At 57.2% G+C, this 13666-nt stretch overlaps 1 protein-coding gene across 1 annotated transcript in view; it reads right to left on the bottom strand.

Annotated features, from left to right (window-relative positions):
* The window catches only part of ELN (elastin), a 32315-nt gene extending 21314 nt beyond the window's left edge, over window positions 1-11001 (bottom strand). The window contains exons 1-5 of the mRNA XM_059693449.1: window positions 10721-11001; window positions 4772-4846; window positions 3618-3647; window positions 3065-3097; window positions 767-796 (exon numbers count right to left, since the gene is read on the bottom strand). Coding sequence (XP_059549432.1) covers window positions 767-796; window positions 3065-3097; window positions 3618-3647; window positions 4772-4846; window positions 10721-10802 — 250 coding nt within the window. The 5' untranslated portion in view covers window positions 10803-11001. The remainder of the gene's footprint in view (window positions 1-766; window positions 797-3064; window positions 3098-3617; window positions 3648-4771; window positions 4847-10720) is intronic.
* Window positions 11002-13666: the final 2665 nt, after the last annotated feature.

The raw sequence follows: 13666 nt of genomic DNA on the forward strand, positions 1-13666 counted from the left end.
TTGATTTCAGACGGATGCTAAAATGTTTATGGGAAGTCAAATGGTCCCTCTGGCTCTCTCCTTCTCACATCTGGGCCCAATCGCTCCTTCTCCCCCTCCAGGAGACATTCCAGGCTTTGGCCAGGACGGATGGGCAATCAGGTTGGAGTTCACAAGCGTGCCGGGTTTGTTTCCAATTACGTGAGACTCTCTCCTGCAAGCACCAGTCTGGCTGCCTGGCTGCCAGGGTCCTGAGCCCAGGGAAGCCCTCTCTGGGGACTGACCCCAAACATGGGGGACTGCCAAGCTTGGGGAGTCTACCTGGCTCTCTCTGGGTGTGGTCTCCCTTCCCCCACTTATTTCCTACTTGTGTGAGTTGGCCCCACCTGCAGCTCAGCCAGCCCCTCTGTAAGATGGGTGTCTATCTCTGGCTGGTCTCCCTCCCAGGCATGCCTGGTGTGGGTCAGGCCTGGCCTGGGGGCAGGGAGTTCACTTCCCAGCACTGTGGGCCCTGCCCCTCCCCAGCTCTGACTGGGGCTTCTTTCAAGCCAGGCCTGTTTCCTGAGCTCCAACAGGGCTGGGACCTTTCCTGAGCACAGAGGGGCTGGACGAGAAGATGGGAACCGAACAGGAAGTGACAAGAGGCTGGGACAGGTCGGGGTGGGAGCAGGCAACCTCTCTGGAGCCATCTGTCCTTTCCCAGCCTCCTCCCTAGGTGCCTGGTCCCCAGGCCGCCCTCCAGCACGACCAGCCCCTCTCCTGTTTGCCCTCCTTCCTTTGGACTCACCTGGTCCAAATCCCCCAAGGAGTCCAGCCCCTGGAAAGGAGGAAAGGAGGGGTGAGGTGCTGGCCACAGCAGGGAGCCCAGGGGCCTGGCCAGCCCAACCCCCTCGCATCCTGGAATCAGAGAGCTCTGGATTCAAATGCTGCTACTCCTGCCGACTCCATGCGTGTGGGAGCGAGTCTCTTCACCTTTCTGAGACTCAGTTTCCCCACCTAGAAATGGTCATTGTGTCCCTGCCCTTCCTGGGACCAGTAAGATCATGAGCAGAAAGCACCTAGTGTGTGCAATATGCCAGGGTGTCCAGTGGGTGTGGCCCATTCCTTCCAGTCCTCTCGTGTGGGTGGCTGGCCTCCAGCTGGTGCTCAGGGTGTGGGTGTTGCTGGCTCCCAGCTGCCTGGTCCCCCACTGAGAGCCCAGGCAGGGCCAGCGCGCTGAGGCCCACATGGAGCAGCTGCCAGGCCACCCACCCTCCACTTGCCAAGGGATTAATTGTTCCTAAGCATGACACACACTGCCCATGCCCCGTTCCATCTTGCCTGGGCAGGCCCGGACACCCCCCTGGGCCGGATGGAAGTGAGGAGCTGCCGAGGGAAGGAGGGGGGCTGTGGCTTTGTCCGGACTTTTGTAGCTGAGTCCCGATGACCTCAGGGAGGTTGCGGGATCCAGCCCCTTTTCATCAGGAGGAGACACCCTGACTTTTTGGGGGTCTACTCCTTCACCCTGCCCTGAGAGTGCTTTCGGAAGTCTAAACTAGATCATTAATAAAAGCTTCACTTTAGCGGCCGCCCGTTATGGGGCTCTCTGCAGTTTTCTCAGTCTTCCCTCCTAGGTCTAATCACAATCTGCCATGTGTCCCCAGTGAGATCAGCCAATCCCCTCTCTAGCTTTGCAGTCACAACCTCCACAATTTGGTTCTTCTCGGCTAAGCACAGACCTGTTTCCACGTCTTGGCTTATCTAGTCCTTCTCGACATTTTTTCTACCATCAGAGACCCTGTGAAGGTCCCTCCCAGGAGGCAGGAGGCAGGTTCTGGCAGGATAAGCAGTGAATTCCAAGGGCTCCGGCCTCGTCGACCCCCAAATCCCAGGAACCCCTTCCCTGGCTTCCTGTCCTTCTGCCTCCCCCTGGCCCGGCCCAGCCCTGATGTTTCACAACCCAGATGGGCTGGCAGGGAGGGGGGAATCTGGGTCTTGCAGATTCATCTGCAATTGGATCATCCAGCAGCGGGTTTCGTAAGAGCTGCTGGACACCCAAACTGCCCTGGAGCCCCGGCTTCAGAGCCAGGGAGACACAGAGCAGGGTGGGGGGGGCAAGGCCCCATGTGGAGTATCTCACATGCCAGTGGGGTCACACATCTGGACAGAGACACCACTTCCTCCACCTGCTCCTTGTCCACCAGTGCTTCCTGGAGGGACACGCCCTCCCTCTTTCCTGGGGGTGTGTTCTTTGGAACTGGTGGTGGACCCTGGTGTCAGATTCGGCAGGGCCAGGACAGTCTAGTCCAGTGGTCGGCAAACTCATTAGTCAACAGAGCCAAATATCAACAGCACAACGATTGAAATTTCTTTTGAGAGCCAAGTTTTTTAAACTTAAACTATATAGGTAGGTACATTGTTATTAACTTGATTAGGGTGCTCCTAAGGCTTAGGAAGAGCCACACTCAAGGGGCCAAAGGGCCGCATGTGGCTCTCGAGCCACAGTTTTCCAACCACTGGTCTAGTCACATCTCCTTCCTGGAAAACTCCACAGTCTGGACAGCCAGAAGGGGCCTGGGATCAAGGAGGATCCTCATCTGGGGCCAGAGTCAGGGTCCAACCTGGGGTTTAGTTTCGGGCTTGGTCTGGAGTCAGGGTTCAGCCTGGCACCAGGACAAGGGCTCAGATTGTCATCAAGAGTCAGAGATATGGAGTTAGAGATTAGAGAGGGCTTGGTCTGAGCCAAGGGACCATCAGGTGGGGTCTGGAGCCTACCCTCTGTGTCTGAGTCCCAGAGTGACATTCACAGCATGGTGGCCTCTGGAACATCAAGCCCTCCCTTTGTCCTGAGCACCAGGGCTGTGCTTCTGAGGCCATGTGCATAGGGGACAGGGCAGCTGGGCACAGAGGCCCTTGTAGAATAGATGCTGGACACTCCTCGCAGAAGCTGCTGCCAGCTTCCTGTCCCGGACTCCGGCCCCAGCCTGCACATACCGGGGGATGGGGGCGCCCACCACTTCCTTCCTGCCTCTTGCCCTTGCTAGGTAGGCTCTCCCCTCCCCTGCCCCCTGGCCCACGCTCAGCGCCCTACGACCTCAGGTCTTACCTGGCTTGGGCGGTTTGCCTCCAGGCCCCAGCCCTGCAGAGGGAAGAGATGGCAGTGAATGGGGAGCCCCGGCACCCCTGTCTTATACCCTCAGGGCAAAGCAAGAGCACTGTGGGGTCTTACTCTCCACGTCCGAAAAGGGCTGTCAGGAGCAGCCCTCCCTTCGGACAGGGAGCTGCTGGGAGCCCAGGGTCTAGATGTCTGGTGGGAAGCCCAGCTCCAGCCCAGATTTGTGGTTTTTACTCTCAGACTCAGTTTCTCAGAGCCTCTGAGGGAACAAGGACACCTGCTCAGCCAGCATTTTAGGGGTGTGCGGAGGATCAAAAGAAAGCGGGAGAAGGCGGGGGCCACCAGGGAGAAAGCCTGGGGGAGGGGCTGGAGGTCAGTGGGTTCCAGTTCTCAGACAAGTCTCTCCCCAAGAGGCACTTGGTCTATAAAACAAGAGACCCTTGATGCTTGGACTTTCTGGGGTTCTGAGGTGTAAGGACCTGTGTGGGCTAGAGTGACACTTAGACCCCATCAGTGAGGAAATAGATTTGGTTTCTGCACTCACCTCCTCCTCCCAGGCCTCCGATACCAGTCCCTAGGGGGGTGGGGGGGTGGGGGGTGGGGGGTGGGAGAGAGAAACATCAGTGCCCCTGTCAGATCAGTGCCCCTGCCAAAAAGCCACCCATCAACCCACGGTCAAATCCATCACTGCCTAGCTACACCACCTCAGGCAAGCCTTAACTTTTGCGAACCTCAATTTCCTCATTTGTCTCATAGGGCCAATAGCCCTGTGCTAGTTTGTGCCTGAGAGTGTGCTGGTAGCTGCCCTCACTTCCATGTCAGTTCTGAACACTCCAATGCTTCTTAAGTATTAAAAATATGACTTTGATCTTTCAATCTACTTTAAAACATTATGCTTTTTTCTAAATGGCATTGCTCCGACATTTTCCCCATTTTTTAAAATATATTTTATTGAGTTTTTTACAGAGAGGAAGGGAGAGGGATAGAGAGTTAGAAATATCGATGAGAGAGAAACATTGATCAGCTGCCTCCTGCACACCCCCTACAGGGGATGTGCCCGCAAGCAAGGTACAGACCCTTGACCGGAATCGAACCTGGGACCCTTCAGTCCACAGGCAGACGCTCTATCCACTGAGCCAAACCTGTTCGGGCTCCCCATTTTCTTTTGGTGGGGGGGGCCTCCCAGTCTCCACCTACACACGGTCGTTGCTTTTATGTTGTTTTTACTTGAAAAACATGTCACCATATTGCACAACAGATAACATAATCATACTTTTTAGTAACTGGGTAATATTTCCGAGTTTACTTAATCACACCCTCCAGTCAGGTGGGTTTCTTGCTTCACAGTTTTGCAAACACCACACCTATGAACCTCATTGAAGATCATTCTTTTCCTCTTCAGTTATTTCCTCTAAGTGGATTTCCAAAGTGGGGTTAATGGTTGGAAGACTGTGAATGGCAGGAGTGCGTGAAAGCACTCACTTTCCTATAGCCTCAAAAGCATTGTTTCATCTTTCAGAAGATTTATGCTCTCACTAGTGGTAAGACAGTGTCACGCAAACTGCTTTTCTAAGTAGCAGGGACTTGTGGGTCTTCTGTGGTAGGTATGACAATGTTCTTCCCTTCCGCAATGTGCATCTCTCGTGGATTACTCACAAGCTTCCTCCCCTGGGTAGGGGGAAGTTTCATGTACATTACCTGGGAAAAAGCCTCCTCCGGGAAGTCCTCCGGGAAGTCCTCCGGGAAGTCCTCCAGGAATAGCTCCTGGGACCCCTGGAAGGAAGTAGGTAGAATCCTCTATTAGCCAGAGCTAATAAAAACATGGTAACAATGTGATGATGATGATGAGAATAGTGATGTTGTTGGAAATCTGCAAAGCAATTTTTGTTTTTGAAGCATTTTTTCCCCCATTTATGCTCTGCGAAGTGGGAAGGGCTAGGATTATTATTTACATCTTAACAGATGTGAAATCAGGCTCAACGAAGTTGAGGGATGTGCCTGGGGTCACACAGCTGGAAAGAGATGGAGCCTGGATTAAAACTCAGGCAATTCCTCTCCCTGGAGAGGGCCTGGCATAGGCTGGGTCTGAGCGCCTTTCGATGGGCAGCCAACTGTCTCCAGCCCTGAGCAGCATGAGCCGGGGCCAGGGTTGTGGCCGAGCTGTAAGTAAGCGGTAAGGAAATGCGGCCGCTGCCAGTAAAAATGCAGCCATTCCCACACTGATAGGACTGCGTGAGGTCAGCGTCCTCAGCCACTGGGCAACAGTGGATGGGTGGGGCTCTGGCTGTCTGACACAGGGCTGTCTTAGGAGGCGCCGGGCCCCAGAGGGGGACACCATGAATGAGCAAAGTGAATAGTTTCCTAAGGAAAGCGAGTTCACTGGCCAGGCCAGAGGCTGTCTGCCCAGCCAAGATCACGAGTTCAGTCCCCACTGCCGGGTGAAACGCTCACTGGGGAACGCTGTGGTACTGGGCCCAGACCCGTGCCTGGTCATGGCAACAGATGATCCTGGTGCAGACCAGGCCCTAACTCCACCACCACAGAATGGCCCCAACCCTGATAAGCCACCTTGCCAATGCCTCATCCCCAGCACCACCCCACTGAAAAGGGCACGGGCAGGGTTGGGGGACAGTGTCGGTCAGTTCTGCAGTATGACCAGAGGCTGCATGGACAGACATCTGGCCTCGTGGCCTGGTGATGCTGCACAGCTGGGTCTGTTGGCCCCAGGGCCCTGTCAGCCTCAGCCCCAGCCCGGCAGGGTAGGGGATGCCAAGCTGTCACAGCCACTCCGTGCCAAAGTCCTGGCGCCATCCCCCTCCCCCAGGGCCTGCAGTCCCCCAGGAACTGCAATCCAGGCCTAGAGTGTGCGAGCAATCTGGTCAAAGCCTCAGGGGCTCAAAGTGGTGGCCTGAGGAGGGTGGGCCGGCTGGGAATGAGTGCTTTGGCCCTGTCATGTGTTGCCAAGCACGCACATGGCCTGTCTTGAGCCTTTGATGCCGTCCCTGGCTCTGGTCTCCAGCTCTGAGCACTGTTTCTTATGTGCCCTACCCCGGTGCGCCCCAGGCCTTTCTCTGCCTCGGCCTCTCTCCCTCCTGTCCAGCTCCAGAGCGATGGCAGGAGCAGGGCCGGGGATGGAGGGAACAAGGGGCTCAGGACGGACCCATCTGCCTCTACTCCTGGCTATGCCACATCTGTGTGACCTTGGGCAAGTCACTTAACCCCTCTGAGCCTCAACTTCCTTTTCAGCCAGGTGGGGCTGATAACTGCTGCCTCGCAAAGTGGTTGCAACTCGTCGGCGGGTTCAGGAAGAGCGCCGTCCTGCCCTGGACCTGGCACACGGTAACGGCCCAAACAAAAGATGGTGACCCCTCGTCTCCACTTCGCTGCGCAGCACACGGCTTGGGGTCGGGTAAACAGGATATGTCCCATAAATGATGTGTGAATTAGGTGGAGGGGAGGCAAGGATGCTGCCTGTGGCTCTGGATTCATCCTGTTCTATCCCCAACCAACCTGGGGGTCTCCCACCTTGGGCCTGGCTGACCCCCCTACTTCCTCTCTTGGGGTTCTGCTCTCCCACACCCGCTTGTGACCAAGCCCCTCCCGGGCCTGCCAGCTCCTCCTCTGCTTCCTCTCTCCCCAGCGCCTCCCCATCTCCTCTCCCCACTCCCGACCCCCATGATTCAAATCCCAACCGCACGTGCCAAACTCCGTGCCTGAACCGTCACAGCCTGGGGAGCTGTGGATTTTGATCCCCATTTTGCCCTGAGGAAATGGAGAAGACTTAGTGGGTGTAAAGGGTGCCCTGCCCTGCCTTCTCTCTTCAAGTGCAGGAGAGGTGAGACTATAAGACAGGAGGGCCTTCAAAAGGGCGGCAGCCACCCTTCCTGCCAGAAATGCCTTCTCCTCTCCCCAAGTCCTACCCTTCCACCAAGACTGAGCTCAGAGTCTCCCTCCTGCCTTCTCTCAGCCTTTGACTCTCATTGCTGAGCTGGCCCAAAGAGCTGGCCGGCAGCACGCTTGTCTTATTTTATGTGGGTTTGGCTTGTTTCACCGGCCAGTCCAGGGTGAACTCGTCTCTGGCATCTTAGAATCATGATCCTAGACTGTCAGGGATCATAACGGTCTTCGGGCCTGGGCTGGAGTTCCTTCTGCAAGCATCCCCTGGTGCTCCTGCTTGCACGCCTCCAGTGACAGGGACATCACCACCTCTGACGCTGTCAGCTCTACCTGCAGAGAGATCTTCCTCCTATCAAGATAGACTCTGCCCAGCGATCTCTCTAATTCTGCCTCCCACAGCCCTATAGACCGAGGCTCACCTGTCATCCCAGGATAGCTCCCCACACACTGACCTTTCTTTAAAGGTCTAACTCAAATGTCACTTCTGCTGTGAAGCCTTCCTCGGTTTCTTGGGTCTCCTCCAGGCACCCCCTGCCTTCGTCCCGTCTGCTTTCTGCACCATTGAACTCTGCTCCCCACTAGACAAACCATGGCATGAAGTGCAGGAGGGAAATTAAAGCTTATAACTGTGCACGAATTACAAGGGTTGAGCAGCTCAAGTTGGCAAATTCTGAATAAGAAGATACATCGTTTTAAAAATTCACATTTCCACAGTCCTCTTCCTTGATACATTCTTGGCAGTTGTTTCATTGCTGGAGCCGCCCACCAGCCCTAGGAGATAGTGGGGCAGGGAGGTTTCTCCCCATTTTACAGCCAGGGAAACCAAGAGCCAGTGAAATTGAGTGCCTGGCCTGGGACCTACAGCTGAACCCAGTCGCACGCGGGGCCTTCTGTCTGGGCCCTGGGCTCCAAGTTCCAAGATCTGGGAGAAGGTTGTTTGGGAGCAAGCAGTGAGCCCGCGGGCCAAGCCCGAGTCCAGAGGGCCAACCTGGGGAGCAGATAAGACCACACGAAGCTGTTTGTTGTTGGCATGGAGAAGGGCTGCCAAGGGCTTTTCAAAAACCATCTGTCCTCCAGGGGGTGACTCGATCCCTCGCTGGGCACGTCTGCCCTCCTGCCTTGGCCTCAGTGGACACAGAGAGCAGGATTAACCCCTGAGCCAGAGCTCCTGGGCCCAGGAGGCTCACTAAAGTCACCCTTGACAAAGCCTCCGTGTCAGGGTCCCTCCACAGACCAAACAAAGCAGGAATTCTTGGGTGGGACCTCCACATCAGAATTGTCCCTAGTTCCCGGGTAACTCCAATGTGCGGCCAGGGTTGAAAACCCCTCCCCCCCGCGCCCCCCCCCAAAAAAAGAAAACCCTCTTCCAGATTGTCCCCAGTCCTGGAATCAGAAAAAAAGTGATAATATTTCTGGGGGATGGGGAGATGCCTGATTTCTTTTTCTTTTCTCCCCACTCCCCTCTCGCTTTAAATAGTATTGGGGGTCTAGGACAGCTGGACCTCAAAGTTGCTTTTGACCCATCCTAACTGGGTCTAGACAACCCTTCCCATTGCACAGCCATCCTGGGGAGCCTCTCTTTCTTGCCTCCACTGACAACGTGGTTCTTTGGCTCTGGGGAGCTCGTGGGGTGACACTGTCTTGGGGTGGGGGGAAGCTGGGCTCCCCCAGGATAGCCAGAGTGCGATGGCTGTGAGTGTGTGTGTGTGTGTGTGTGTGTGTGTGTGTGTGTCCAGCCTCCCTATTGCTTGACCTCTCTAGCTTTTGGTAGGCTCTGGGCACAAGCCCCTGAATACCTCATCCATTTACACAGCCCTTATTTGGACCCAGTCCTCCACCACCTGGGACAGAGCTGTGATTTATGTTTGCAAGGAAAGAACAAGGCCAGCGGAGCATTTCGCAGTGTCACTGAGGGGACAAGGAGAAGGTGCCTGCTGCCCTAGAGGGCTCAGTCCCAGGCCGGATCTTTCCCAAGTGTTGCCTGGCCCCCCGGCCCCGCCCCCTCATCCTTTGGCCCGGGGCAGAGAGCTGGCTGGTACTAAAGCCCCGGGGACTGCCTCAGCCGTCTGAACCTCAAGTTCCCCAATCGTAAAGTGAAGACAGTAATTGGTAACCCTCAGGGTTAAGGTGATCCTGTGGGGATTAGCTGCCTCGCTCTAGGCGGGAGCTCTGGGAAGGCAGGCAGGTGTTCAGGGGCCACACCTTGGAGGGGGGAGGCCCAGACAGTCCAGAGCTGCTGCTCTCAGGCAGCTGGGTGGCAGGTCCTCTGGGCTGTCTCGCTCCCCCCCGCTGGGCTCCACCTGATGGTGCGCACGGCCCATAGCCCCGTTCAGGTCGGAGAGCCGGTGACCTCTGTGCAGGAAGCGCCTATTCCCAGCAGTGCTGGTCCAGAAAGTCAATCTCACGGAAACAGCTGCCGCTCCTCCCCGGTCCCCCACTCCAGCCCTCCTGCCTGGCCCTGCTCCACCCTGTGCAACTCCCGTGCCGGTCCCCACTGAAGGTCTGGTTCTCATGGCAAGGAGGACTCGCACAGGAACCTTACCCCACCCAGCACACCCTACCAAATGCCTTGTGAACCTTCACTTCCCTTTTCCCAGAGCCAGGAGCACCAAGGCGGGTGGGTCATTCCCAGGGTCCCCCAGGGTGTGTAGCAGCCCCACAGGGGTACCCTTGGGACCTGTGCAAGACACACCCTAGATGGTCCAGGACTGCCCTGAGGTCTACTCCAGCCTCTGCCATGGCCACGCTCCCTCTGCCAGGAGATGGACACTTTACCCAGCTTCCCTGTCCTCCTTGTGTTACACACACACACACACACACACACACACACACACACTCACATGCACATTCACATGCACACCTGGATACCAGATCTCCCATGTGTATAAGCCTGTCAGGTGGCAGACCTTTGCATATGCCAACAGGCACTTTCACATACCCTACAACCTTCCTCCCCCCAAACACACAAATACACACACACACACACACACACACCTGTCCAAGGATGAACTTGTGAACAGACATTTATCCCGGAAACCTTCTCCACTATTTGATGAGATATTTGGCATACACACCCATGCCCACCTGTGCAAGAGCATGCAACACACTCATTCATGTATGCATGTGTTCGCATGTGCGCACGCACACACATACTTCACACACACACACACACACACACACACACTCAGAAGTCCCAGTCCTTCTCACCAGGGACAGACCACAGTAGCAGTTTTCCAACCACAACTCCATAATCAACTAACCCTGACCTTCCTCAGAGGGGTCCCTGCCTTCCCAGGGGACAGGGAACCTGCTGAAACCACACCGGTCACTTTGGATGCTCTCGAGTTCAGGTCCTCTACCCGCAGGGCATGTGTGCCACTGGGCTGGGTCCGCAGGTGTGCAAACTGCAGGTGCCTGCAGACCCAATGGGAACGGTCCTTCCCCAGCGTGCGTCCAACACCCCACTGGGAGAGCACGAGGGACGGAGCCGGGGGCCCTCCCTCCACCCAGGGCAGCAGACCCGGACACTCTGGGGACCATCCCAAATCGCGGGGTATCTATGTGACAGGTTTCCCTCAGCATGGGCTGGGTCCTGGGAAGGGCAGCTCCAAGGATCCAGGGACTGCCGGGCTCCTGCCGGGGAACCCTGGAGGATGCTGGGGGCGAAGGGCACCCTCTCATCTATGAGCCCAGACACCTGGCTGGGAGGATGGAGGGCTGCGGGCGGCTCCGGGAACAGGGGAGGCCTACCTCCAGGCTGCGAGGGGTGGACGATGGACAGCAGGAGCAGGAGGACTCCAGGCCACAGGGCTGTAGCTGTCGGACCCGCCATCTCAGGGAGAAATGCCCAGCCTGCTCTCCGCGCCTCGTTTTATCCCCAAAGCGTAATTGCTGCCTCCTCGGCTGCGAGGGAAGAAGGGAGGGAGAGAGGGCGGGCAGGAGGGCCTGAGCAGGGGGAGGCCTGGGGGAGGGGGCCGCAGGGAGGGGGGCAATTACGAAAGGCCGGCTCACAATCCTCCCAGGCTGGGTCTGAGTGGACTGGACTGTGGGCTTTTTTCCTTAAAACACATAGTCGCTCACGCGTGCGCATAGACACACACACACACACACACACACACACACAGTTTTCCCCATCTCTCTCCCGCTTTCCCTCTGTGGCTGTTCTCTCACTGCTGGCCCCGTTCCCGCCAGAAAGTGTGAGGGGGGCCTCTGCCAGGACAGCCCTCGGGAGAGGAAGCAGGAGGGAGGGCCCTGCAGCCCGGCCAAAAATCCAGTCCTAGCCAAGTCCTGAGTGGCCAGGCCCCCGCCCCTCCGGCTGGGCCCCGGGCCCAGTGTGGGGACACAGGCCAGCTGTCCCGCGCCTCTGCCCCCACCCTGGCCCTCCAGACTTCCCCAACACCCCCAGACCTGGCCACAGACAGGCCCTGCTTAAATCTGGGGAAGTGGGGTTTTGGGCCAGTCTGGGGGCTGGGCCAGGGCCAGTGTCTACAGAGGTTGAGGTTGCTGCAGGCAGAATGGCCTGGAAGGTAAAATTGTGTTGTCATTGTCCCCTGAGGCACCTGGGAGCTGGAAGGGGGACCCTGACTCACTACACAGCTCCATTCTGCAGGGGCTAAGGTCACAACCTCCTGCCTGAAGCTGGGGGGTGGGGGGTGGGTGGGGGCGGGGGTGGCAGGTCTTGGATCCATGTCTGCAGAGGCCGAGGGGCTGCCCCAGGGGATGGCCTGGGAGTTAAGACCATGTTGGTGTTGTTTCTTGGGGCGTCTGGGGGACATGTGGGAGACCCTGGCACACCACAGGGGTCCCATTTTCATGGATCAAGGTCACAGCCCTACAAGTAGGCTTGTGCAGGTCCAAGTGTCTGGCAAAGGTCAGTCTGGACCCCGCCGGTGCCCTGTGGGTGCACAGGGGTTTAGGGAGCCCACCAAGGCTGATAGGTGGCCCAGCCCCCCTTTATCACTTGGCCCCCACCTGTCCCAACACTAAGCACTGGAGCCCCCAGACCAGACACAGGAGCTTCAGCTGCAGGTTCTCTCCCAGCCCCAGAACACCCAGGACTGACATTCCTCGGGTGGCCAGGAGGGGGCGACCCTGCGCTGAAACAGCTGGGACCAGCATTTCCAGCAGGACTGGGATTGTTCCTGCCTAACTGGGCAGGATGAGGACCCGGGGGGATTGGGGGGCCGGGGGTAGGGGGTGGGGGGACTTGAGAGCCAGAGGGTAGGAGAGGGGCACTGGTACTTGCCCTCATCACAGTCTGGAGGGGAAAAGTCGAGGTCACAAAGTCTGAGAGCTTCTCCCCACCTGCCCTCGCCCAGGTGGAGAGTGAGGGGAGGACACACCACAGCCCCCAGGGAAGGAGGGAAACGACCCCTCCTCCAGCCAGGAGCGCCCGGCAGTCTGCAGGGCTACCAGGGGTGGCCCAGAGTGGAGATGCCAGAGGCAGGCGCTGGACTCCGGGGGGAACTAGGCCTCAAATCTGGCTCTAGCACTTCCTAGTGGGGTCACCTCTTCATAGAGCTTCAGCTTCCTCACATGTCAAATGGTTATTAATATGGCTACCTGGGAGGGTTATTGCAAAGATAAATAAAATGTGGTCATATCTTCTGTCCTGTGCCGGCTAGATCCCAAATGCTCTGTACTCACCTGGTGCTAGTCCTGGTAATAATGCCAGGTTACTACCACAGGTTCTGCAAGCTCCACTCCTGTCTGTGGAGGAACTCTTGGGCTGCCTCTCTGCTGGGCCACCTCGGGCCATCCCTTCCTCTTCCCGCTCTCAGGTGGTGGCGCTCCAGGAGTTTGGAAGGGGTGGGTGTGCCAGCAGAATTGTCTTGCGGCTGTGTTTGCACAGCAAACGTGCAGCTCTTACTTCCAGGGTGTGTGATTTGGGGGTGCTTTGGGGGTAGCTGATGGAGATTATGAGCCCAAGCCAGTCTTTGGGGAGGTAGGGGCTGCTCAGGGTCAGGGCCTGAGGCTCAGTGCTGGGATGTGCCCGCTGGTGGGGAGACCAGAGGGTGCCTCTGCATGCCTGCCCCTCCCCAGGAGGGGGAAGGATGGGGTGCTGGTGCGGAGTGGGGCCCCACTCTTTTCAGGGCAATGACGTGGGCAGGAACCGGCTTTCAGACTTACAAACCGCAGTCGGCTCAGAGTCTTTATTAATTCCAGGACCGGGAGAGAAGCTGGAGCCAGCTGGAGAGAGCTTGCTGTGGGGGGATCCAGGAGAGGTGTGGAGGGGCGCTTGCAGGGATAGACTTGAGGCTGCTGGGCCAGGCCTCTCTCTGCGGGACCAGGGCCCTATATCCTGCCCCCCCCCCCGACCTGTGTTCCCCCTTCTTCTTAGCATCCCATGCTCACTGCAGGAGCCCCATGAACTCATATCCACCAAGGTTCTGTGCACCTCCAAAGGGGAGCCTCAGTTCAGAACCCCATCCGTTAACTGGATTACCCAGTGCAGTTTAGCCCAGTGCCTTCCATACATAATGGAAGGACGAGGGGTTACAGTTATCAAACAATTTTTCATCCGTTCATTCACTCATACATTCAAGAAAGCCAACAGCCCTCAGCTGCTCTGGCCACCTCCCTGCATAGCTATAAGGATAAAATAAGGTCATGAACTTCCCATAGAGGGCTCCCCAAATGCTGGGGAAGCCTGGCTTCACCATTATCCTTGACAAGCCACGTCTGCGGGGCATCCAG

The sequence above is a fragment of the Myotis daubentonii genome, chromosome 4 (assembly GCF_963259705.1).
Source record: "Myotis daubentonii chromosome 4, mMyoDau2.1, whole genome shotgun sequence".
NCBI lineage: Eukaryota > Metazoa > Chordata > Mammalia > Chiroptera > Vespertilionidae > Myotis > Myotis daubentonii.